Source organism: Notothenia rossii (genome assembly GCF_949606895.1).
Source record: "Notothenia rossii genome assembly, chromosome: 3".
Classification (NCBI taxonomy): domain Eukaryota; kingdom Metazoa; phylum Chordata; class Actinopteri; order Perciformes; family Nototheniidae; genus Notothenia; species Notothenia rossii.
In genome coordinates this window covers 80,155,591-80,181,755 of record NC_136901.1, presented here as the reverse complement: position 1 = coordinate 80,181,755, position 26,165 = coordinate 80,155,591, and the positions used below count along the sequence as shown (strand labels likewise).

General features: G+C 39.2%; 1 protein-coding gene across 2 annotated transcripts; it reads right to left on the bottom strand.

The window, feature by feature from the left end:
- Positions 1–1,037: 1,037 nt before the first annotated feature.
- On the bottom strand, positions 1,038–25,345 carry arhgef6 (Rac/Cdc42 guanine nucleotide exchange factor (GEF) 6). 2 transcript variants are annotated; one of them, XM_079668927.1, is made up of 22 exons: positions 25,042–25,344; positions 23,892–23,975; positions 21,844–21,928; positions 19,198–19,316; positions 18,344–18,548; positions 17,811–17,863; positions 17,176–17,270; positions 16,916–17,011; positions 15,558–15,680; positions 13,142–13,280; positions 12,941–13,000; positions 11,425–11,571; positions 10,465–10,551; positions 10,239–10,320; positions 9,306–9,421; positions 8,934–9,113; positions 7,555–7,575; positions 5,480–5,576; positions 5,133–5,231; positions 4,716–4,815; positions 4,436–4,490; positions 1,038–3,495 (listed from the first exon to the last, which is right to left on the bottom strand). In XM_079668927.1, exons 1-22 carry the CDS (start codon positions 25,204–25,206, stop codon positions 3,373–3,375), a joined length of 2,331 nt encoding a protein of 776 aa, XP_079525053.1. In that variant the 5' UTR covers positions 25,207–25,344; the 3' UTR covers positions 1,038–3,372. The 2 variants fall into 2 exon arrangements, with proteins under 2 accessions (XP_079525053.1, XP_079525054.1); XM_079668928.1 differs by lacking the exon at positions 7,555–7,575 and having other exon boundaries at positions 25,042–25,345.
- Positions 25,346–26,165: the final 820 nt, after the last annotated feature.

The window sequence follows — 26,165 nt, the reverse complement described above, 5'->3', positions numbered from 1 at the left end:
TCATTTAAGTAAACAAACAATACATTGGTTGTTTTCAGTGCTACAAGTCAGTTATCTTCTCTATTGAAATAAACGCAGTGTCCACATTTGATTATTCTAAGGACCACACAATAATTACAAATCATATAGATGTAACTGTACTGCTGAACATTTTCCAAAGAAAGCTACAGACTTTCCACTTTTGAATATTTCTTTCTATCCTGACAGCCATTGGTTCCCATTCATTTCCATGTGATATGCGAGTCAATAACCAAACTTATGAAACTTGTTTGAATTTGGAAATCCGTTCACATTAAACCCACAGGTTTCATTTATGTATCATGTGGTGATACACTTTACATGCAGAATATAGACACTCCCTCACAATGATAATAATGAATATGGACTGTACATTCATTCTGATTGATTACACAAATCAAGAGGGCTATTTGATTTTAAACTGCATACAATTGATTTTCGACCTTTCGGCCAAAAAGCAGGAGAAAATGCAGCCTGGTTTGAAAGTATCAATAATTTCAGTTATTCATAACTTGTAGTAAATAGGCTAAAACACGAACATGTTAATGTCCTGTTCAAATGGACATGTACGTTTGAGAACGTTTTTATTAATTAATTAACCGGATACATAAAAGCCTACATGTATGAGTTCCATGTAACTGTAACCAGCCTGATGACTAATATGTGATTAGGTGAGAAATGTAAAAAAATGGTTGTACCCCTTACCCATCAAAAGCAAAAGCTGTGCAAAGGAGTGGAACAGCATGGAAAGTGTGAATCTCTATGGAGATGTGTATCATTGCAGAGGCGGCACGCTCTCACAGGATGTCGTCTATTCTAGTCACTCCTTCCATCTTGTAAAGGGTTTCTTTCTGTCAAAATCTGAAAAACCTACAAATTCCTGAACCACAGAAATGAAAAATGCTACATGAGAAAAACCGGCTCAGTGGATTTTCCAGAATGAGTGAACATGCAGCTCATGCTGTGATGTTAAGAAATGTTTGACTGTTCCCACTTGGCAAAATGAATGTCAAACTCCATTGTATTATATTACAATTTTAATAAAAGAATGACCATACCAAACACAAAGTACAGAGTGTCTAGAAAAAAAAAAACATAACAATACTTGCAACAACAATGATTGCATAGAACCTTTAAAAAACAATACACACAGTGGTCTGGAGATTAACAAGATGAAACCGAAGTTCAACCCCCTAACACCAGTAAGTGCTCGCTGAGGCTTTTGGGAATTGAAAAAAGACAGTATGTGGTACTTGACGAAAACTATTTAGGGTGCAGAACAGCAATGTTAATCATAAAAGTGAACATATAAGACATGGCAAACATCTGTACAGGAAGCAGAGTCTCCGTAACGCTGGAGAGAATCTGGCTGCCAACTGGGCTTCCTATTGAGAAAAAACTATTCAAGATCAGCTTTTTTTCCCTTGCTGAGGAAAGTGCCCTTGAGCAAAACACTAACTGTGCTGCAGATGTAAGAGGGGCTGCCTGGTACCCTACACACTGCTCTGACCTCCCAGCTCAGCACTTCCCAACAGGGATTGTACATTATTACAATATTATTACATTTTGGATCATTGGTGATGAAAATTGGGACCTGGACATGAGCAAAAAAACAATCATCAATACAAACAGACTTGATTAAATAAAGGCAGATAATGAACGCCTACCTGTGTGGTGGCTTAACAACACAGTCTGGCTCTTTTTGGTTAATAAACTGGGTTAATTCATTCATTGTTATTGCAATTTCTCCAAATCTGGCCTACCATGCTGGCACGTACCCAGAGGTCGGTCAGTTAAGCAGTCACTTATTGCATCTTTAGCATCCATTGCAGCGAGAGAAGATGACAGAGCACACACTCAACCTCATGAGGAAATGTACCGCTGTGGGTCTTTGTGAAGACGCTGCATCTCAAAAAAAGCATGCAAAGCCCTGCATGTTTTTCAGACCCAATATATTCCCATTAAGCTTGAGACATTCTTATTGAAATATTACAACAAACCACCTGTGACACTTTCAATATAAATCATGCATTTAGTCCCAGTCTGGTCCTAAACTTTAGTCTATGGACCCCTTCGGGAGGCACTTAAACAGTTGAGCTCTACACCCACAAATAAATCTCTCTTTGTATTTCCTGTTGTTATCAGCTCTATGTTAACAGGCCACAAACAGGCTGCTCTGAAATCTACAGTCAGACTCATTATTAGTCATTTGTTGTCGTTAGTCGAGTCATTTTTTCCTTTTTTATGATGAAAAATGACCATTTCCCTTGTATTTTCTTTCCTGCATTTACGTATCAATTAAGTTTAGTAAAATTCCAAACGGGTGTAAAGGCAGCAACACTTAATCTTTAAGGCTAACACCACAATTAAATGCTTGGGTGAAAAATAAATACTCTTTAAAATAAAGCACGGTTATGTAATTATGTTCAAATTATACTTGAATATATTTTTATTAAAGAGAGCAAGGGTGGCATCTGTCAATATTTGTGTACTCTTGTATAGAAATGATACATAGTGAAGCCTTTTCTATTATATAATATGAAGCTGCATCCCTGATAGCTTTGGACTATATATCTGAATATCATGATTATCACATTTCTGATGCAGAATTTAAACTGTAGAACCACATGCACTTTTTAAATGAACAGTTGAAGGCTGCATTTGGAAAAAAAAACTGAATGTAGCATAATGATCTAACCTGTTTGAATTGCTTAAACACCTCCAAAAAAGGCCCGGAAATTGTCAATGTAAATGTACAAAAATAACAATCGCACATTCTTTTGAAAAATCAATCAATCAATTTTCCTGCTTGTCCTTTTGACAAAGACAAAATAAGTTGTGGTATGAGGAGAATAAAAACAGTCCTTGTGCATGCAAGTGAACTCCTATTGGGCTTGATGGCTCTGAACTCCTTTTCTTTTTCAGACTGAAGCAAAGGAAGCAGCAGAAGTACTTTTTGTCCTTGTCCAAAATGGTTCCATTTGTCGGGGCAGAGTTCACGGAGCCAGTTGCCAAGAGGCAGTATGTTTGAAACACCCACCCTGCCAGTCTTTGTTTAGCTGAGCTGCTTCATGAAGAAGCAGAAGCACATCTGTGGTCTCATGTACTGCGGTTAGATCAGGAAGACAGATTTCAATGTAAATGTCAAATCAAGCTCCAGCAGGACTTGAAGCAAAAACAACTCCAAGCATTGTCTTGAGTGGGTGGGGGGAGGGGGGGGGGTTTAAACTCACTGCTGTGAAATGGGAGATGCGACATAGAGAGCAACACGCGCGCACACCTGATCCTCCACAAGCACGGTTACATAAATGTACACATACACACACTGGGATGAGGATGAGTGTGTGAATGCGTTCAGTGGGCGCCGTCGTCCCAAGCACAATCGTTCTTCTGCTTGGCCAGCTTTCGAACCACTCTCTCCAGCTCCTTGCGAGATTTCTGCTCCTCCTCCAGAAATTGCTTCATCCACTTATTCTCCTGTGAAACACACGGGCAATGGAAACATTTAATGGCTAGCAGCTGGGAAACTTCAGAAGGCAGGCCTGTTTGGCTGATTTAAGATCATGACAAGTGAAGTGATCTGTGGAATAACAGTAATATTGTAAAAGTGTATCTAAAACTAAAACTATGATTTAGAAGCCAAATCTGAATGGTTATGAGGAGGGCCTGTAAACTCATATTTGTTATTTTCTTGAAATTGTAAGTTGTTTCTTGTTGATTGTTTTGTAAAAAAAAACAATAAAAAAAAAACATTTGTTTACAACATGAAGCTGACCTAATCTTTTATTTTGAAGAAAAATGTACGCTAGAGGGGGTGGGACCAGAAACGTTTTTAGAAGCTTCTTCTTGCCCCTGTTGAACATGACAGAGAATATTTGAGAATTCAATTTCTTTTTACCTTTTCTTTTTTTCTCTTTGTTATAATTATTACTATAAGAAATAAAGAAAATATATATGTTAATATTATTGCTGGATGTTTTGTTTCTGACATGTTCAATAAATGGACAAAAAACATAAAGTGCATGTATGTTGGCATGCTATTCAATGATGCCCTAATAAGTGTTTTATTTGTGGATTTTTTCTGTATACTTTGTATCAATTAGTGTTCAAATAGAAATAGGCTTTTTATTTCCATTAAAACGCTTTTCTTTTGTTAATTTTTTTTTATTATTTGTATTATCTGTTATGTTTTGCCATATTATTATTTATATGCTGTTGAAAAAAAAAAATATATATATATATAGATAAAAGGAACAATTCTAAATAAATAATTTCTTAATAAACAAAAAGAAAGAATGAAATCCCATTCATTTGTCATTAGATTTGTTTAATTTATGTCAGTGTTAAAACTAAAATTGCTGCGGCTCTAGTACACTCAACAACTTCAGAACATTAGTCAAACTAAATTCACACAAACCTTTTTCAGTTCATGAACCTCATCCTTTAAAGCGTACACGGCATCGACCAGGCTCCTGAAACAAATAGAGAAAAGTAAGTCCTGCTGGACGATATCAATATCTATTTTTCCCTTGACCGGGTACAAACTCTATTTGGATATCAAGGTTCTAGTGGCGGTTTTCAATCCCAAGATGAATATCATCTTTCTGATTACAGAGAAAATCAGGATCCAAAAAAAAATAATGAAAAGTCTCTGCCAACAAATGAAAATGTATTTTTAGAGGTGATCATATGCGTACTTTTCCTCAATGACGGTCTGCCCATTGCTCTTCATCTCCTCCACAATGATCTTCTCTTCCTCTGGCAGGAGCACCTGAGGGACGCACTCTTTCCGCACCGCTGCACACACACACACACACACACACACACACACACACACACACACACACACACACACACACACACACACACACACACACACACACACACACACACACACACACACACACACACACACACACACACACACACACACACACACACACACACACACACACACACACACACACACACACACACACACACACACACACACACACACACACACACACACACACACACACACACACACATTAATGGAAAAAGCTTGATTCATGGCTCTATCAGCCGTTCAGGGTGTGCAATCTAAGAAGGCATTAAGGAATCCATTTCCTTACATAAACGAGCACCCGTGGTTGTCTGAAGCAGGCTGGCTCCGGTGCAGTACGCCTCGATCACCCTCAGAATCTGAGCGTCCTCCTCCAGCGCCACTGTGCCTGGAGATTCAATCATATACATGCAAATTAATAATGTAAATAACAATAATTTCATATGAAATCAAATAGGATAACTATACACGCAAGACTTTCATTCAGCAGACGGTGACACACACATTTCTATTCAATTTTTTATTGAAGGGCTGGGAATGGGCATTACATCGAGAACAAATATACACAGACATGCAATGAACTAACACACACAAACACACACTCTCTATTATGTGAAATAATGATAAAACTCGTACTTTTCCTCGTGTGAACCTCATCATCAGACGGCTTCCGCTCTTTCTTCCTGTTGCCAGGCAGGAACTTTTTCATTGGCCGCGGACTCTTACTGGAGTCCTGGAGGACAGAAATAACAATTCAGGACATATCTCTCTCCACACACACACACACACACACACACACACACACACACACACACACACACACACACACACACACACACACACACACACACACACACACACACACACACACACACACACACACACACACACACACACACACACACACACACACACACACACACACACACACACACACACACACACACACACACACACACACACACACACACACACACACACACACACACACACACACACACACACACACACACACACACACACACACACACACACACACACACACACACACACACACACACACACACACACACACACACACACACACACACACACACACACACACACACACACACACACACGCACACACACACACCTGTAAAGCCAAGGCTCCAAACCAAAACAGAATGCAAGCTTACAGGGACGCGCATCCCTTATGAACACAGAACATTAGAACAACTAAATTCCATCAACACACAAGGCAGCAAGCATTTGGTCTGGGACAAAGCCAGCTGAGTAATCTACCTATGCTAAAATCAATCCTCCTAATGAAGCATAAAGGAACATTTTACATCTTTGTTTAATAATTGTAACATTTTTACCCAACACCGATTACTGTCACAAATGCTTTACCTTTGGGAAACAGTGTTCACAAAGCCAAGAAAGCTGAGATTTGTTTACATTATTTGCTACAAACAACAATAACGGTTTTTTTTGCTGCTGTTGCTGCTGCTGGGTTCATTTGAGTGTTTGAAGACTGGTGCAATGCCTGTTGCCTCCCCTGAGCACACTAAAAGCTGAAGTGATTAAATAAATCCCTAAATTAAGTCTGAGCAACGCCACATCAGCATGACTCCATGTGTTGTTATTTGTAGCATATGAATAGCGTGTTCTTATCTTATATTAACACCATTCATTACGTCATTTATCCCCATTTCTTTCGCTGGAATGGAGCGATTTAGTCAAGACGAACTAGATATGAAGCAATTGCCTGCTTTGGTCATTTATAGGGCATCCTGGAACTCCACAGACTGCTCACGAAATTCAAGATTAGGAATTGAGATGTCATAATCGTGTTTCTCAAAACCTGTTTAGGGACTCAGAGATTCACATGAACACAGGCGCTCGGGCATTTTACTGACGTGTGTGTGCACTCATCGTGTTCAACAGTGGGAGGTTAAATAGATTGCTGTGTAATTCATTTCCGTGCCGAGATTAGCAGCGTTTGATGACCTTAATGGAGTTCATAACGCTCGGTGCACAGCTCTGTAATAGCCATGTCACTTTAAACCCGCAATTTAGGGTTTACAGCCACTTGGCAGCAGATGACCTTCAAAATAAGCTGACCGACACAAGGGCTGGTCATATTATTGCTTATTAAAGCTGATTGTCCAGCATGTTGAACATCTGCCTGCATATCCAGAAGACACAGAGAATCATTCATTTGGAGTTATGTTTAAAAAACCGCTTTGCCAATAATGAACGTAGATCATTGTAATACAATGGCACATCATTGGAAAACGTTGCAGCTCCAAGTTTCTCCAAAAACATGTAATCAATCCTCTTTAACACTTTAATATCTTGATATGTTATAGTGATGTTTGAGAGATAGAGAAGATGCAGGGAAAGAGAGTAGTGGGATGAAATGCACCACTGGGACTTTTTTGTAGCCGTAAAACGTACAAGTCACATGAGGAAGGTTTCTTTTTTGAAACTGATACAATTTATGGTCAGAGACACTCGATACAGAGAAAGGGAAAAAAAAGAGCAGACACGCAGGGCCACAGAAAACAGGAATCCAACAGATGACAATGAGAGAAGAGTGAAGCAAATAGAGCAAAGGCATGCCAGCTCAACACACACAGGTAACCCCATTCACCCGCCCCCACCCTAACCACATCCTTACCCACACACACACACACAGATAGAAACAGAGTGAGTTCTAACCTTACCTTCATGATATAAGACATCCTCTACAGAAGGCAGGATGGAGAAAGAGAAAAAGGGGAAATGTGCATGAAAAATACAACGAGAGAAGGGTGTGATAGAGAGTTAATAGTGATCATTTTTACACCCCCATCCGCCATTCACCTATTCTTTTTTTGTATAAGCAAAATAGGTTGATTACTTCCTGTAGAAAAAAGGGACATATGGGGAAAGAAAGTTTTGATGCATGCAAGAAAATAAGAGCCATTTGCTACACGCATGCTTGGTTATTTTCTCATTGATAGGTGGACAATATTCACTTTAGAAGTAAATGTTTGTGGCAATATTTGTTCAATTCCAGCTTATCAAACTTAATGCATGTTTAGTGTAGACATATATTCAACCAATGACTAGACTGTCCGTGCTTACTGAAACTTTAAAAGCACTGACGATCACTGTAAAGCTTCTACCTCCCACATCAACCACCAAGTGACAACCATACCACTCATAGCTCAAAACACCGGTAGACTCAATGCCCGACAGAGTTGGAGATCATGCTGGATTCACCAGAACAGCTCGTTTTCTCGGAAGCCATTTCCTCACATGTGTTATTAATGTCATTGTTCATGGCCCTGTTCCATTCAGGGACGCTGCTGTGAAAGGGCCGTCCTCAGGTCATAATCATCTCTTGTTGTGACTCAGACACGCCCAAAGTGGTTTTTAATTTGTTCCACTATATGCATAAATTATTGTAACAATAATAGTTGTTGCTGCTGCTTAACAGTGGCCATGTTTTTTAATTAGCATAAATGACGTGCAAAGAACTGATCTATAAATGGGTTTTCCTGTTGTCATCACGCCACAGTCAAATGTTTTTAGAGTATAGATAGTCTACGTTTTGGTACACGTTTAAACGTTACTAAGGAATAGCAATACATATTTGATCACTTTGATGAAAAGCACTCAAATTATGAATAACTCTACACACTGAAAGCTACTTTGATACAAAAGTAAATTATAGGCATCTAACAAATTATGTCTACAGGTAATCCCGCGTTTCACAGAATATTTACACAAATATATATTCTGTAAAGTCGGAGTATGAATGCATTTCATTGTTGAATATGTGTCAATTTATAGTATGTCTAATAATTAAACATACTATAAATTAGTCTCTAATTAAAACTTTAAAGGTATATAGGTCAACATCTCTTGTGTATTTTTTTGCATGCTTGCATATTTCTGTGTAAAACAGGTCAGTGGAGATCTGAATAAACATAAGGGGAAACAGAGAGGTGGTAGATGAGGTAGATGTCTTGTGGTTTCTGACTAAAAATGATGACTGCTTATAGGAGATGCATAGTAAGTGTGTGTGGGTTTGTTTGTGCAGCGCTAAACCTCCTACCTCTTTGTACCCCAGAGCAGCAGAGGGTTTGAGGGGGGGTGCGGGGCGCAGACAGCTGAGGGACCAGGGCTTGCTGATCTTTGGGGGCTCCAGGGGGCCACGGCTGACGGCGCTGAGGCTGCCCAGGTGGGACAGGTGAGTGGGGGGGCCGACCATGCTCAGTGGCTTGCCTTCGACAGTCTGCATGGGACAATAAAAGTGTGGGAAATGTACGTGCAATAAGAGATGAGTAATGTTCACATCTCGGTTTGTTGCAGGATTCACTCTTGGTAATGCGTTGAGTGTTTACTGTATGTGTGTGTGTGTGCGTGTGGGTGTGTGCGTGTGTGTGTGGGTGTGTGCGTGTGGGTGCGTGTGTGTGTGTGTACTAACCTTCAAGATTGTGCCTGCAGGGCTGCCCCCTTTGGTGAAGGGCTGAAGCTGATCGAGCCATTCTTGTAACTCCTGGGAACTACTGCAGAACACTGTGACACGATCGATCAGGCTTCCTGCCACACACACACACACACACACACACACACACACACACACACACACACACACACACACACACACACACACACACACACACACACACACACACACACACACACACACACACACACACACACACACACACACACACACACACACACACACACACACACACACACACACACACACACACACACACACACACACACACACACACACACACACACACACACACACACACACACTTTAGTGAAAGCTGCCTATGGCTGCACAGTAGTCAACACACGCTACAACCACAAGTAGAAACCCCTATTGAGGAAATGAAGGCATCATAGAAGATTGAGGTTTACTGTAAATATCTCTGCAAGAAATAGTCATTCATGCACTGTGGCAATAAGTATACATGATTAAACACAAACTGTATATCAAACCTCTTAACAAAGATGCCATAAACGAATAGATATGGCGAAGCAATATGTTTTGGTATATCATGAGGGAATTTCTTACTGTGCAAATCAAGGGATTATCTGAATCAAATGTTTTATCCATATTCACGTGTGTTGCAACTACCAACTGCAACAGTAGGGCGATTCTGATATATGTATATTTCACAGGGAAAAGGGGGTGACTTTTTATGTTTAGAGTAATCTCATATTAATTAGTTCCCTGGGATGGAGTGACATTTGTTCATACTTTAAGAGTTTTGAATACACAATCCTGCGGCTGTTCAATGAGGCTTTCTCTAGGATTCTGTATGCTGAGCGACTGCTACATCTTCGACTAAACTAAAGAAGATTAGTCATCATTATGTTCGATAACTCAGATGCAAACCTGTGATGTCCAAGGCATAGTGGGCGTTGTCTGCATCCTCTGCTTGTCTTGTGACTGTGGTGCCGGTCAGCGGCAGTCTTCCCTGAAGGGGACAAACAAAAGGAAAGTTGAAATAAGGGCAAAGATATTGTAGATAAGAGACTCCTTAAAGTACTCAAATGGTGTGCCCATGTGTTAAAGATAACAAAAAAGGTCATGAATGATTGATTTAGGGGACAGTCCTCACCTGATAAATAAAGCCACTCATCCGGGGACTGGCGGAAAGCATGACTAGCATGTTAGGGAAAAGCATTAGATAGCGCTCCTCTTTTTCCTGCGAGAAAGAGAGAAAACAATGTCGTTGTAATGTCGGAACAAATACATTTAAACAGTTAAAGGAAGGTGGCTTTAGCTGATCCTGCTCGTTTTTTGTAACATTGCAACAGTTTATAGATTATGAAACGACAATTAAAAGTGTTGCATTGTCTGCGGATGTTTAATAGATTATCAATAGAGATTATGTGACAATTCATTCACATCCTACATTTTCTCAGAATACTGAGTTTGAACCACTTTGCTCATCGGTAAAGCATAAATTAACTAAGTAGTTCAAGTTTGTGTAATTATGTTTTGATTAATCCTTAATACATATACTTAATGCAATTTGGCTGGTCTGTTGTTTTTAATACAGATGGAAAATTAGATGAGCTCCCGAGAAGGCTTAATATAATATGGTGGTTGGAAAGCGGTTGGCAGCGATTAAAAGATAGGGTACTCAGACGTCTATATAAGGCTTTTCTTCCAACCACCATTTCAAAGTAAACCCCTGCTGAGAAACCACACAAGAAAGAAGAGATGGTTTTCAGAATGCTTATGGCCTACATAGGTTTCTGTTTTGACACCAGCGGGATATTTCCAAAAAATGGACAATTGATTTTTGCCTACACGATTCTTTAACATTGGGAAACCCTATAACGCACATAGCTTAAGTTAAATGATTGACACACTTCTGGTTACTAGTAATCGTGAGACTTGGCATGGGACCAACAAATCTAGAGCATTTCACATGTTGTGCTTTTATCTTCTTTCACTGAATGGAACCAATCTGAAGCTTTCACCATACAAATTCTAACAAATAGATCAAAAAGGGACAATTGATTCCAACTTCTTTCAGTCCTCGGGCTGCATCAAAGCCGAAGTATCTCACCTCACTGGACCCATTTTTGACGTGGACCTGGGACATGTAGGCCACGTGACCGAGGCTCTTCATGCTGTCTCCCTCCCAGCCCCGCACCGGCTCTGACAAGATCTGGAGCTCCAGGTTCCTACGCTTTCGCAATTCCTGGCATTGTGTCTAAACACACAGACACACAGGCAGAGAAAAATACAAATATATATTACACATCAACAAACATTATGTTACATAATTCATAATTTACCATGAGACATAAAGGGTCACTTTGGATAGATTTGGAAACCAAATAAGTCACATCAAGGCAAAGCTGCTATTCAAATCTTTTCCTGATTTCTGGATTTAAATCCAAATTATATTACATAAACTCACATAACGAAAAGGTGGTTTCCTGATTTTTAGAAACATTGAGTAATGTGCACCAGGTTTTTTTTTCCTGCTTTAGAAAATGTAACTTTACTCAGATTTCTTGTTTACGTATTTTCCAGAAGTATATGGAGTAACCTGCAACATAACGTAGAACAATTTCAGGTGGTAGGCAGGGGCGCTCCCTGTTCAAACAGGAAAAATGACAATGCATCTGCTTTCGTTTTCCACAGCCCACAAGAATGATGTTCTGTGCACTACAGAGGTTGTAACTAGCTTTCCTTAAACGCTTGCCTACCCAACCACACAGAAAGAAATGAGACTTGCAAATTACAACATTCACTGTTGTGTGATGATTTTTTTCCCGCATTGCCTTGCAGCTCTGCTGAACAGACATGTGTGAGTCACATCATCTATTCTTACTAGGAAGTCAGAGCTTTACTGAGGAAACTGTCTCAGAGTGATCTTCACTGAGGCACAATGCGGTAACTCGCTTCTAATCCATCCCGTCTAAAATGGCATTTCAGTTTACACCCACTGTAGGAACATCACTCAACATGCAGCACAAACTTCCATAATTGTTTGCCTCTCTGCCAACCTGTGCTTGATTTATTTTGAAGTGCTTTGGAACGTTACCATGTCATTAGTGTGTAGCCCGTCTGACAGAGGTGAAGTCATAACAACTTCACAATAACCAACACAAGACTGATTTAATTTAAGTGTTTTAGTCAGTTAATAACACAAAAGTACAAACGTAATAGCATACCTTTGAAAAGCTTTTAAGTATAATTATGAAAATAATGACATCATCTTTGTTTAGTTTGTTTCTCCTAGTTTTGTTTTAATTTGCAACAACTAGCCCCGAGTTCAATCTCCCAGGAAAATAAAGTCAAAATGTATGCAACAAAGTAAGTGCGTCAAACATTGCACGACCAAAACTGAAGAGGGTAGTGCTTTTGTTTTTCATGGTAGCTATTTGAAGCTATTGCCAGTTACCAAAGAGCAAGTTTTTTGCAGTGGCTATACCCAGTAGCCTTCATGGCGGATGATGTAACAATCATAGGTTGTTTAACTTTAAGCCTGCTTTTGTAGAAAAACGATATGGATTACTATATATTATCTATATCATTTGAGCATGTAGAATCCCGGGACGTCCCACACTTACCACTAAGCTCCTGCATGTTGCTGTTGCCTTCACAATGTCAGCATAGTCTGGGTGAGCTTCCTGTGGAGGAAATAAACAAAACATCAGCAAACATGGCAGCCTGAATATTCTGTAATATAACAAGAAATTCAGAGATCAAAAGAGATAAGGTACATTGTCAGACATATACTGTATATATACTATGTTTATGTTCTCCTGTACCTCCACATGTCTCTCCAGCTCCTGCAGCAGCGTGGGGTATTTGTCGAGCCTCATGAAGGGCTTACTAAGGCTGGTGGTCAGAGCCAGGATCCCCGGAGCGCTGGCTCCCTGGCTCTCCATGAACTTGTCTAGTTCCTCGCTGTTGAACAAAGAAACCACTTGTAATGCACAGTTAAGGTTTTTAGATTGTAAGATTTAGAATAACTGACTAAACAGGTTAAATAAACATTACAAAGATGCCCATTTCTGATGATGAGAACTTGAAAGACCATCAAATCAAATACAAAACAACATTTTAATAATATATATATATATAAATAAATAAATAAAAATAAAGATTGAGATTTTCTTTGGTGCTAATTCCATAGCGTTACATTTAGGCTTTATATTAATATAAAATGTATGATATATAAAGGTTTTACCATCTAATAAAATGTTGCTATTACTGCAAGAGAATAATTTCTTATAGATTATGCAGACTGTGTAGGTTAAGTGGAAAAGAAGATGGAGCTTGAGTTTAATGTGCACAAATGGAAATGTGTTTCCACAGTCCATCATGTGTGCCTCCCCAACGAAGATGCATTTACATACAGGGGCAAAAATAAACATAAATGCATCGAGACGCACTTAAACTATACAATACCTGCATTATAAAACGTTCTGTGAGAAGGCAATTAAAAACATCACACTTTCTAATGAGGACAGGAAAGTGGGCAACACTTATGTAACCACTAAAGGTTTCCATTTATTTGTAACACAATGATGAAAAACACACAGTTTGTCACATCTGGGGTGCGTGTTAGAATGGACCACAACCGACTGTAATGGTGTTAAAGGCAGAGCAAATGAGGTCATAGTTTTTATTTTTCTCTTTTGAATCTTCGCAGCCAAACTGAAAACATGACTTGAAAGTAACACCATTCATGAGTTTCTATAGTCTAAGACTGACACGATACCCACTAACACTAACAGGTAACTTTGAGTAAATGTAAAGGTCACAAAAGAGGCTTTTGCAAGTGAGATGAAAATCTGCTTACTGTGAAAAAGTGTCTCGGTTGCCTGTCAACAAAACCACATTTCTATGTATCCTGTCAACGGTCTGCTTCCTGTGTGTTATTCAACTTAATGTGCAGTTCACAGCGTATAATATGAAACACCTCTTCTACGTAAGCCAAGATTCAATCATTTAAATTCTTTAGTCTGCCATTTCACAGTGACTGATCAATGCAATAGATTTCCATACCAATAGGTCCTACTTAATGGGAAAAATGCATATGAAGATCTCACAGTAACGATCAGACTTAGTTTAGCCTCTTAGACGTTTACAGAAGGGAAGCCTGACACCGTGCGGTGTATTGCTAAACTGCAGCTCATCGACAGGTAACAACATGCAGTAGTTCACAAAAGGACACGACTACCGAGACCCATGCAGACTTGCCTCAAAAGTAGGGTGAAAAAGGATAAGATAAGCAAGTCTTGGGCATTTGGTTGGTCATACTGATGGTTTCCACATGTTTGCCTTTCACCTCATTGCACATTACAGGGTGTATGCCTTAAGAAAGGTTCAGTGAAACATGTACTATCCCTTCTTAATTATTATCCCTTATATGAATACTTTTTTGGACACATAGGAATAAAACTACTACATTTGTTTTAAACAGTTAATTTTTCTTTAATTTCCTACCCAGAAAATAATGTCATGACTCCTTTCATTCATCTTGTGACCCCTGCTGGTTTATATCAAAACCTTAAACCTTAACCTCAGTAAGCATTATGCTTACTGAGGTTAAGGTTTAAGGTTTTGATATAAACAAGAAAACAGTAAGCATAAAGTTATGCTTACTGCATAAAGTTATGCTTACTGATTTAAAGCATCTATATTATGCTACGTTTTGGGTTCATACTCTTATTTGGGTCCCGAATAGCACATTAAGGGCTTTAAAAAAGGTAAAACATTATTTTGGATAATCTGAAAATATACATTTTATCCACGATCTGTTTTAGTACATGTCTCTTCTGGCCACAGTCTGCTTTATTTGTCTTGTGAACAAATGGCCACAATATTTCTCAAAATTCAAGTGGAGATCACCAGACGGGGAGCGGTCATTTCTAATATGCCTACATGGGACGTAGGGAGGGCAGCCAAATATGAGGGGCTTGTTAAAAGTTTTCTAAAAAAGGCAAACCACAAAAACTGTTTCATTTCACAGTGTGTTGGTTGGTAGTCATTTTGGATATCCAAATGCATGTGCACATACATTTGAAACATGACGTTTTCTTGACACGTCCCATTTACCACAGTTTTCTTCTGACTGTAACACTTTACTTCTGCACTGTTCATCCAAATTCTCGATATGACTCAGTCGGAATCAGACTTATTTTGGCAGTGTTGTGCTGTGTTGTGTGCAGGACTGACCTGTGATCAGTGAGGATGCAAACAGCTGAAGGATGGCTGGAACAATAAGCCAGATAGAGAGTCTTGATCTGAGACATAAGGTTTAAATAGCAGCCCGCCACTCGCTGCTGGCCTTCAGAGACTCTGCAAAGTAACACAGAAACAAGGTGAGAGGGGGGGTTACAAAAGAGAAACAGTTGGGGTAAAAGAAAGATATGGTAAGAGATAAGAGGAAAATATGCAGTGAACATATCTCAAAAGCTGCCATTGTTTAGGGCTTGATCCAGATGTTTTTACTGACAGTTGAAATACAAGACTGGGCTTGCAGTTTTCAAACCTGGCAGAATACAGATCTTAAACACTCACCTGATTTCACCTCCAATCAACAGAACACCACATAATCATAATTCTACTACTACTAATAATAATAATCTCTACTGTATTTGAGACACATTGAAGACATTCCAAGGCTCAACCTAAAATAATGTAGTTTACTGTATTCTAACAATTGTATATTCTTCACATTCCTAGCGGCCATTTTCCAAAGCAGACTTTCTACGTATGAATGTATTTTCCCCCAAGGCAGACATTTCAAATGGCGTTCAAAGCTAATGAAAACATTTGTCTTAGTTTGAAGTAGCTGGTTAGAGTTTCCACACCAGTGTAACATCTGTTAAACACCTGAACAGTTAAAACATCATCCGTAATATTCATCTGGCTGCTACTTAAACAAATATTTTTAAATTATTTATCTATTTACCTATCATATTTCAACAACTTGCATATAGACTCTTATTGCACAATTTCACTTTTTTTTTTAAACAAATTTTCTTTTTGTATTACTATTTTTCTGTTTATCTGTGTTTTGTGTTGCACTGTTGGAGAAGCCTGTGACACAAGATTTTCATCGGCATAACTACACTGTAGCTATGTTCGTATGACTACCGTAAATAAGGAACCTTGAATGCACCAAATGAATGAATGCGAAATAAACATTAAGAATAATGTATGAGGCAAAGGGACAAGGATGGATTAGCTATTTAAAAACACGTTTTTGAAGTTTATATTTGTACCATGAAGAAGTGACTATAATAGAGATGTCAGGGAGGAAGGAAGTGATTGCGAAAATATAATGAAGTATGATATGCTTTGCGGAACACTTGGCAGTAGTGTATAGTATGCTTGCAGTGGAGAACATGACTATAAAACATAAATGAAAACTAGAAAAGTCTTCTGAAAGGCATTTCATTATGGCTTACAATACAAGCACAACGGGGTGTGCAAATATTGATCTCCTCTGATATAAGTTAAATTAGATGTTGAATTTACTCAACAAACCACCACATATTTCATGGAGGTCTGTGTAAAGCATGACTTACTTGGTACAGTCCTCCAAAGCAGCACACAGTCCCTGCTGGAAGGTGAGTATCTCCTCCAGGTTTCCACACAGGGTGGCGCTGTCTGCGCTGCTCAGCCTGGATATACACATATTTAGCATAAGAGGAGACTATAGGGATTGTCCTACAACATGCAATGAACATGAAAGTACAGTAATCATCATCTTTGATTAGAATTTCAGTCAATTCAAGAATATTGACTCAAATCTAAACACTTATTTCACAAAGTTTTATGCTCTTACTTGTCGCTGGCTTGTAGGGGTCGTAGATAACAGCTCAGCACTGTTTGTAGTTCTTTGACAAACTCCCGCTCATGTTCCAAGATGTCTTGTACAACCTGGAAAACAGCACAGAAATCTGAATATATTTTGCGTAAACAGATTCCAGGGAAACAGTTTTTCCTTCCAGTTAAAATCTCTGGACGATAACCTAGATGATTGTGTCTTTATTAGTCAACCACATTTGATCGCTGTGGTTATGTTTAGTCCACTCAAAATGTAAAAAAAACAAAGTGAAGTTTTGCTGAATGAGAGCGGTTTCAAAACGGAGAAGCTACTTGTTGTATTTTTAGAAGTTAAGAACAAGATTACTTCCGAAAAACGGATCATAGTGAAGAGACCTTAAATGACAAGCAGACACACTGATCCTATGTTGTATGAGCTGATAAACTCCTTAACTTAAATCATTTACTGTTAGATCATTGTTTTCTTCTTTTTCCACCAGGACAGAAGCAGTAGCAAGAAAACGCTACATTTTGATAAACCCAAATAGACAGCTAAGATGAGAAACATTTTTACATTGACTAATTTCTGATTTCTAAAGTGGTATGACAAAAAGAATCAAACATTAGCCATGCCCGGCATCATTTTGGACTCACCACACTGTAGTAGTTCTTGGTCAGTTGAGTTCCTTTAGGAGACACAGGCTTCTCTGTAGAGGACATAGATAGGGATAGGACAATTGTTAAAAGCTTTTTCAACCAAAATATCAGAATGTTTGAAAAATAAAAATGTTAACAGAATATTCAGAAAATAATGACCATCTCAGAAAATCTGTTGGAGATTTTAAACACCCAATTCAAGAAAGAAAAATAGTTTCAGATGATTATAAGACATTGTCATTCTATCTAGATTCTCTTACGCAAATAGTTTTATTTAGTTTTAATTCTCAAAAAGTGTTGGAAGAAATAACGATAGAACGAGGCTAAACAAGTTGCTATTTATAACTTAACTCTTGTTTTTTTAAACAGCATAATGTTACTGCATCATCAGCCTCTAATGTTGTCATTTCCCAACCAAAATAAAGTGTATTACCCTGAAAGTGTGGCAACATTTAGAATGAAACTTTATGAAACTTACAGTCCCTATTATACTCAGGAATTCATGATCTTGTTTGTGTGGCCAGACTCACCGCAGGGTTTGATCTCCCGGACGTAGTTGCTGGGAAACCAGCCCGTCTTGGTGTTGAGGGAGCCCTCCCACCAACCCCCCTCCTCCTGCCGCATCACATGGATCAAGTCGCCTTTATTGAAGGACAGCTCATCCTCATTGTTCTGCTTGAAGTTGAAGCGAGCCTTCACCATCGGCTGCCCACCTCCACCGTTCTCAGACATCTCCTGATAGAGAGACGGTCAACAACACAAACAAATGTATCATCAGTATTAGCTCTATATACACAGCGTGCATTATAAAAACACATTCACCTACTGAGCTACTGTATGGTAGGATTGGGTTTCCCTTTATTCGCCAGACACGGCCACATTTCATAGAATTAACAAACTACTGATGAGCTGATAACCAGTTTTATCACCAAAAGAAAAAGGGTGCTTGGTCTAATTACCAAAATATTTTTATTTATTGTTTTTTTGACTGTTATTACACCTGCAGGATTGTCCCTCACTATGTCAATTATGCCTCTCTTCTACGAAACATCCCTTCTGTTATTATATAAAGTTCATGAACATTGTATAAGATGCACATATAACTAAATAAAGAATTGTAAAATAAATAAAAACATTCACCATATTTTTAAACTGCACATTAAGCTTATAAATTAGGCTTTTTAAGAAATAATTTGGGCTTCTCTTTATATATTTTAGCTTGTCACGGGGCAGTGAAATGCAATGTGTAGTCATTTGAGGTTAACAATAAATAAATTAACTGATACATTCAAAATAATGTTTGCAAAATTAGCAAAATGTGTGAAATTAGTAGCGACATAGAAAAACAGAAATTCGATATGTAGTGTATAAAGAAGTAGCATACCACTGATTTGGATTGTCTACGCAGGGAGCCTTTGGTTTTGGCAGAGGAGAGTGTGTGTGAAGATGCCGACTGACTAGGAGAGTGGGCACCGGACTGCGAACATCTCTCAGCAGCACAGTCTGCGGACAGAGGAAATACAGAACCTATTTTATTCAGATTTTTACACATGGTTTGTTCTTATCTGGTAAAGAACATTATCACAGTTGACGCAGGTACACATACTTGAAGGGGCTGACAACTTAATGATAATTCATGCAAGTATGGTCCATTGCTCTGCACAGCCCCAGCAAAAAAACACACACTACACATTAACAATGCCTGATAGAATCATCTGATTTAACCAAAGCTGGCACACTGCAACCACATTAGATAAAGCAGCTGTAAGAAGGAATGCAGCATGCAGTCTTTAGACTAAAATATAAATATGTTTCAGTAATCACTCATACTTTCTATAGCTACTTGACACATATTTAGCCACATTTCCCACCAACACTGTCTGTTATCCCTGCAGTTCGGTGAAAAAAACAACACATTTATGACACCGACACTCATTCCCTCCACAGTGTCATCACTGTGCCGCTGCAGCAGAGGAACCGTGATTTAGTGCCAGGAGCTGCCAGCTGTCCTGCAGTGTAAGTGCAGTCCTTGAGGTGAGCTGACAGAGGGATCAATTCTGTAGCTGGTACTCACTTGAAAAATGACACATGACAACCCTGCAACCTCTTACACTAACAAACAGAAACACCCTCACTGAGGACTCCCTATTAAATGCAAACTGGATGCATGCCAGGTTCACTGTATATACAAGAAGAATAAATAAAATAAAAGAGTGCACCATTAGTCTTAGCCACCTCTAATTCAGATCCAATGAGGTGTTCAACTCGGATCCTATAAAACTGACATTTCATTTACAGTGAAATGCGCTACGATAACACTTTTTTGTGATCTTGTTTCATCAGGGGATCATCTGTAACCCATGTTATGTAAGGTAAAGGCTGGAGATTCCCTACTGCTTTCCATATGCTGAGATGTCAGGGAGGCCGAACTGATGAGAAGGACACTAAAGGCAGCGGGAGAGTCCACATGAACAGCAGGTGGGGCTCATGGATCCACATGCCCCTCCCAACACACACAGAGAAGACTAACAAGCCCTTCTGTCAGCTCTAAGGTTACCAAAGTTATTTTTGTGTGCAGGCTATGTTGAAGATCATATCACCCTAAAAACAAACATTTATTCTAAACACTGAGTCAGGAGCTAAGCCAGACTTGGAAGAGAATCACAAGTTAAAAGATGGAGGGGCTCTTTTGTTAGATCATATCAACTAACTTGTGACTAATCCACTTTAAATCGAGTTCACTTTGAGGGATGAGAGAGCAGCTGCTGGGCATAGCCAGCCTATATCAAAGATTTGAATATCAAAAAAAGAGTACGGACAGATGCTTGTGGTCTACATTTCACACTGTGGCATGCCTCCTGTACATGTAGTGATAGCATATGCACCACATCACCAAAGGAGAGTAATATCATGTAGTGTTGAAACACTTAGCCGATTAATTACAAGACCAAATACTATTACGATAATTTATAATTTTAGTCATTTCTCAAGCAAACATGCCAATTATTTGCTGCTACTAGAGTGATGATAAGGTGAGGATAAGGTGAAGATGGGGTGCATTTGTGCTGAACACCAATGTAGATTGAATACCTTTTTTTAAAAACCTTTTAGTCAAATAAAACAAGCATTTTGAATTACAAGCAAATTGGAGTCTTGGAAATTGCGAAGATCAATTAAAAAAAATTCTGACTTTTATAGAGTAATTAATTGATAAAGAATGAAAATAATCATTAGTTGTAATCCCAATCTTCACTGCCATTTACACAGGAATAACACACACAGATTGGAGCATTGTGCATTTGTCAGAGAGCATCCAGAGGGGCACATTTATCCAAAATTGCTGACTTAATAATTGTAAGGCTGCTGCTTTTGTGGCAGCTGTGAGCTGGAAACTACAGGCAGACTGGTATTACCTCTCCAATGCCCTCAAACGAGGAATCTCGAACAAAGTAATTAGCCACAAATTGCTTTGGGGCTGCTGCACTGTGAAACACTTTTAGCTGTGTCCTTATTGAAGAAATGCACTTGAGAAGGACGTGTATGTGTGTGTCTAAAAGTGATATTAAGTCACTATGCATTTTGAGTTTAATCAACATATTCAAAATCTATCAAATGAGGAAAAGAGGATCAAATTCATGGTGTATCAAGCTTTGGATGCGTTTACATGAGTAAATATGGCACTCAGCATGATCCAAACACACACTGCCATGCCAGCTGCCCATGGGAAACACACTCAACATGATTAACAAGGGCTGCATGGACAACGTCTGTGAAAATGACCACCATCATAGCACAAATGTGTAGAGGATCAAAAAGAATAATCTGGCAACTGCTGCTAACATGTCGATACTTGTTCAGTTTTTAACCACTCAAGCATTTCATTCGAATATTTGCATCTAGTATAGACACACGTAAAGCTTCACTGATGAACACCAAGAAGCATTATCTGCAGTATTTAGCCTAATGTGCCACCTTTTATAGAATTCAAATGTTTTTTTACCCAGGTACAGACAGACAGCAAAGCTCTTACCTTGTGTGGCAAAGTTGACTGCCATCAAAGTGGTCAGCACCTTGCCAAAGTTCTCACCAGTGTATAAGCACTCTGGTTCAAACCCCTGGAAAGAAAGGAACAGAGAAAATGAAGAAGAGCAAGTTAAAATTCGGAAGTTCTAAACAAATCCGAGCAGTAACGCTTACATTTACACAGACACAGAGAGGATCCAGCAAAACAAACAATACACACACATGCACACACCCACACCCCCACACACACACACAATGAAACACAGGGATTTGAATAAGCTTATAACAAGACAGAGATAAAATCCGACATGTTGAGCATGACCCATATTTTGTGACTTAGTGTTTGGTTTGTAATAAAACAGACAGTGCCGGTCTCATTTGCAATTTGCTATGCACTTGTGCGCACACACTGATGCTCGCCACATAAACAGCCACACTGCTTGATCACTCGATCTCAAACAGCTATCTTCTTTCCTCCGGCAGATAAGGTTTCCCATTTTAAATAAAACATCTTAAATATACAGTAGAGTTTGAGCAGTCCAGGCTTGGTCATGAGTTGCGTACAACCTCACCTCGAGGTAAAGTGTGACTGTTAGATCTCTGTAAGGTGGGATCGGCCTGAGGGTCCACACCACCACTAAGATTTACTTTTCTCACTTTTCATCGTGTTAAAAAGGGGGTTGAACACAGTGTCGTACAAAATGATCTTGTACTTGTTCTTTGAAAGTAGAAAAAAAATGGAAAACCCCATACACAATAATAAAACAAAATGGAGTAGATAGGTCTTATATTACAGGATTGATCAGTAATAACAGTTTTGACATCTTGACCATTGCCAGCGCCAGTAGTTTCTATGATTCATGTCATGTTAAATTAAATTACTATAGTAAGTGTATAAAACCAGAACAAATAAATAATTTCATGCAGTTAATAACACAGCTAAAAATATTTGAGCGGTAATTGGCGCTTCCTCTTTCTGCATCTCAGTGCAGAAGTGAAAGCAGAATGACTGCTCCCCTTGTGCAGTCACAGGACAAACAGGCACCATATGCTATGGAAAAAAAGGTTCTCTAAGCATGGTAACATCACTTTTTTTTCTATATATTTTTTTTCAGTTATAAAATAAACAGAGATTGCTCCAGGTAAAAGAAAAAACAACAAAACACGTAACACAAACAACTAAACAAAACATAACGGGGGGGGGGGGGGGGGGGGGTGCAAGGATGATTAGGATGTTCCTAAGACAGCTGATTGTGACATACAAGCATGATCACATCACTGACCAAAATGAAGGGTCTGGCTCGCCGTTGCGCTACAGACATCCCCTGACCGATCCACTTGACAGAGGCTCTCCAAAAACGACAGCCCATGAGCTACTGGCGGGCCGCAAAAGGTCTAATTATGGGCTAAGGCTGGGTCGGTGGATAAAAGCAAAGGGGACCTCCCAGACATAACAAGCCAGCTGGGCAGGAGTGCCAAACCACTTGACTCTGCAGAGAGCCAGCTTGCTGATTCAATTAGCTGTTTAAAGAAACCAACTGAGGTGACTCAAGACCAGAAAGGAATATTTATAAAGCTAGAGGACACATTACTGTCCAGTGTGGCGTTCACAAACAGGCGGGTACAGAGGCAGGGAAAACTCCCAACATCTGTGAATGATTTGCCCCTTTCTAATATTAGAACATCTCTTTAGCAACACAGCCATGCCGTGTATTACCCAGTATTTGAAGCAATACATATAAATGTCCCTGCCGTATGAAAGAGAAAGGGAATTTAAAAAGGAAGTAAACAGTGTTGAAAACTAAGTTGTGGCCATTTCAAAACAACAGGACAGGTCCCTTCCTATCTGGTCAGTGGGAGTGACTGACAGCATGGATGTGAGAGAAAAACATATGCCAGCGGGGTTTAAGCAGATCACGACACAAGCAAGAGTGTGTTTAAGTCTTGTCTATAAACTGCAGTGGACTCAGGAGTAAAGAGATCATGAAAGAGGGGTCAGCCCGTGTCATAACTAACATTGCACTTTTTATACACTTAAACTTGACTAACACTTACCTCCACTTTCAAAGACGAGCATCCTCTTAAAAACTCCTTGATGTTGGTAATGCAGTCGGCTTCAGTTCTCGGATCCTGGCAATACTGAGCACACAGACGAAATAAATATATAAACACAAACTACGGCTTAGTAAGGCAGACACACATCTGACACAAGCCCGACACCGACGTGATATTTCATTTTCATTTCACATAAAAGCGCATACAGTTATACAGTTAAGTAAATCCGGTTAAAAATACAGAACTAACAAAATAACTGTGGATTCTTTCTGGGTATTTTTCATGCATACAAAACCATTACACCATAGAAATGTCAAAGTAGACACATTTAGGGAAAACATCCGCTCACTTGTCAAATTTTCAAAATAAAGTTATGTTTAAAGACCGCATTGCAACGTTAAAATATTTAATGAAGGGATCAATCTGGACTTTTTATTAAGTATAAATCACACTGTTCTCTTATAGGGGATTGTATGACAACCAAACAAGGTCAACAGCAACAAACAAAAGGCGAGGTAGTAAATGTGAAAAGAGAGAAGTTACTACTTCCGGTTTTATTCTCCGCTTCAGCTGTATTGATGCCTTTTTTCAAAGGGGGAGGTCGTAAAGGGAAGAGCCTTCAGGAGGAAGTGACGAACTGTCTTTGCAACTGTTATTTGTCATTATCAACTTTGTCATCTCAACAACTAAGCGTGTAATTATGGTTGGTTTATCACGTCGAAAAAGTTGTTTAAAACCGAGTCCTGTATGACCCCCAGCTCACTGTCTCCAATATGGCTCTGTGTCCAATGTTTCACGCACTCTTCCTACCGAATAATGTGTCCTGTTTTGGTGGGTGTTCAGACCGACTCACTCATGTCAAGAATGCGGAACATTTTTGCTTGCTTCACAGGAAACCACATATTGCAATCTCATATCTTAAAACTAAACAAATGCAGCTGTATTTTTGATTCACGAGGCATCATACTGAACGCAGAGGCGGCTATTAAAACTTCACGGCTCAAGAAGTGAGAGCTACAGAAATGAAAGGCCTGCTGCAGGAAGAAGTTTCATATCGGTATCATTTTCATCAAACCCCTCCCTTTCTTTCACCAGCAGCCGTCGATCATTTGTCGTTTGTTGATTTAGTAAACTTAGATCAACAACTCACCTTGGGAGTAAAGCCAGGTATAAGTCTCTCCGTGAGCTTGCACAGGACGACCCCATCCTTCAGCGAGGTTTTCAAAAACTCCTCCGGGTCCGCTATGTTCTTTTTAGGCGAGCTGAGCACTCCGAGTGATATCAACCACGTTACGGTCTGCTCCTCTGGATTCATAGCTCCACGAAATGATCATTGCCTAGGCACGCATTGCTATAAAAGAAATAAAGTGGCGGCCTGTTCCGTATCAATATGCAACTCACATCCGCACTTCTGCTAGAAGTTAAAAAAAGAGGCGGTGGGGGAAGGACGACGCTGTTTCTACACGCAAAACTGATGATCACCCCTACTGGCAAATAGGCACCTCAACAAAGGACAGGAGTCGTTTTCCTCTGCAAAGTAGCACATGCTGGCAGAGGGCACTTTCTCCAATATCATGTTGCAAGTTAAAATGCAGCAATGATTAGGAAATACCTCCAGGGAATTGATATTTGAAATGCATCAGCATTTTTTGCAAAACAAAAATGTACCATTTTACACTGTAGGAATGAGGTGATGCAATCCTTAGGCTCAACATGTAGATAGTCAAAATTATGTTTTAATTGCCGTTGAAAGCCATAGCACCCTCACCAAGTAAAACCTTGTTGGTCAACATGCAAATTGAGTCATGTGGAAGTTTCTGATAATACAAGCTGTGTGACTATTGCTATAACCAATGTATGAACAATTTGAAGCAGGAAATAGGAAGTCCAAATACATTTAAATTAAGATAAAAGCTGACCATGTTAAATGCCAGTTTATCAACTTTTAGAGAAGCATCGGAATTACAATCAATCTAGAATTAAAAACAAGTTACAAGTAGCACAACTGCCACACACCTCAGTATCATTAACAAATATATTTGACTATTGTAAACAATCAGAACAAATTTACAAAACCGAGTGAACAACAACAAGGTCATTTTAAAGTCTTTATTTAAAAACAGCAGAAACACTTAAATTCGAGCCAATCCTCCGCCTCTTTTCGTCCCACTTTCAATGCACATTTCCACTTGAAGATTCCACCAGCACTCTCAAGGGAAGCCTGTGCCAGCAGCTGAGAAGCAGTAAACATACAAAAAAAGAGAAAAGCCCATT

Excerpts from the sequence above, each read along its gene's own strand:
- arhgef6 (XM_079668927.1), bottom strand. The coding sequence starts at position 25,206 with ATGAATCCAGAGGAGCAGACCGTAACGTGGTTGATATCACTCGGAGTG. Across the intron at positions 9,422-10,238 it reads CTATGCCTTGGACATCACAG|GAAGCCTGATCGATCGTGTC; the intron begins GTTTGCATCTGA and ends TGTGTGTGGCAG. Across the intron at positions 3,496-4,435 it reads AGGTTCATGAACTGAAAAAG|GAGAATAAGTGGATGAAGCA; the intron begins GTTTGTGTGAAT and ends TGTGTTTCACAG.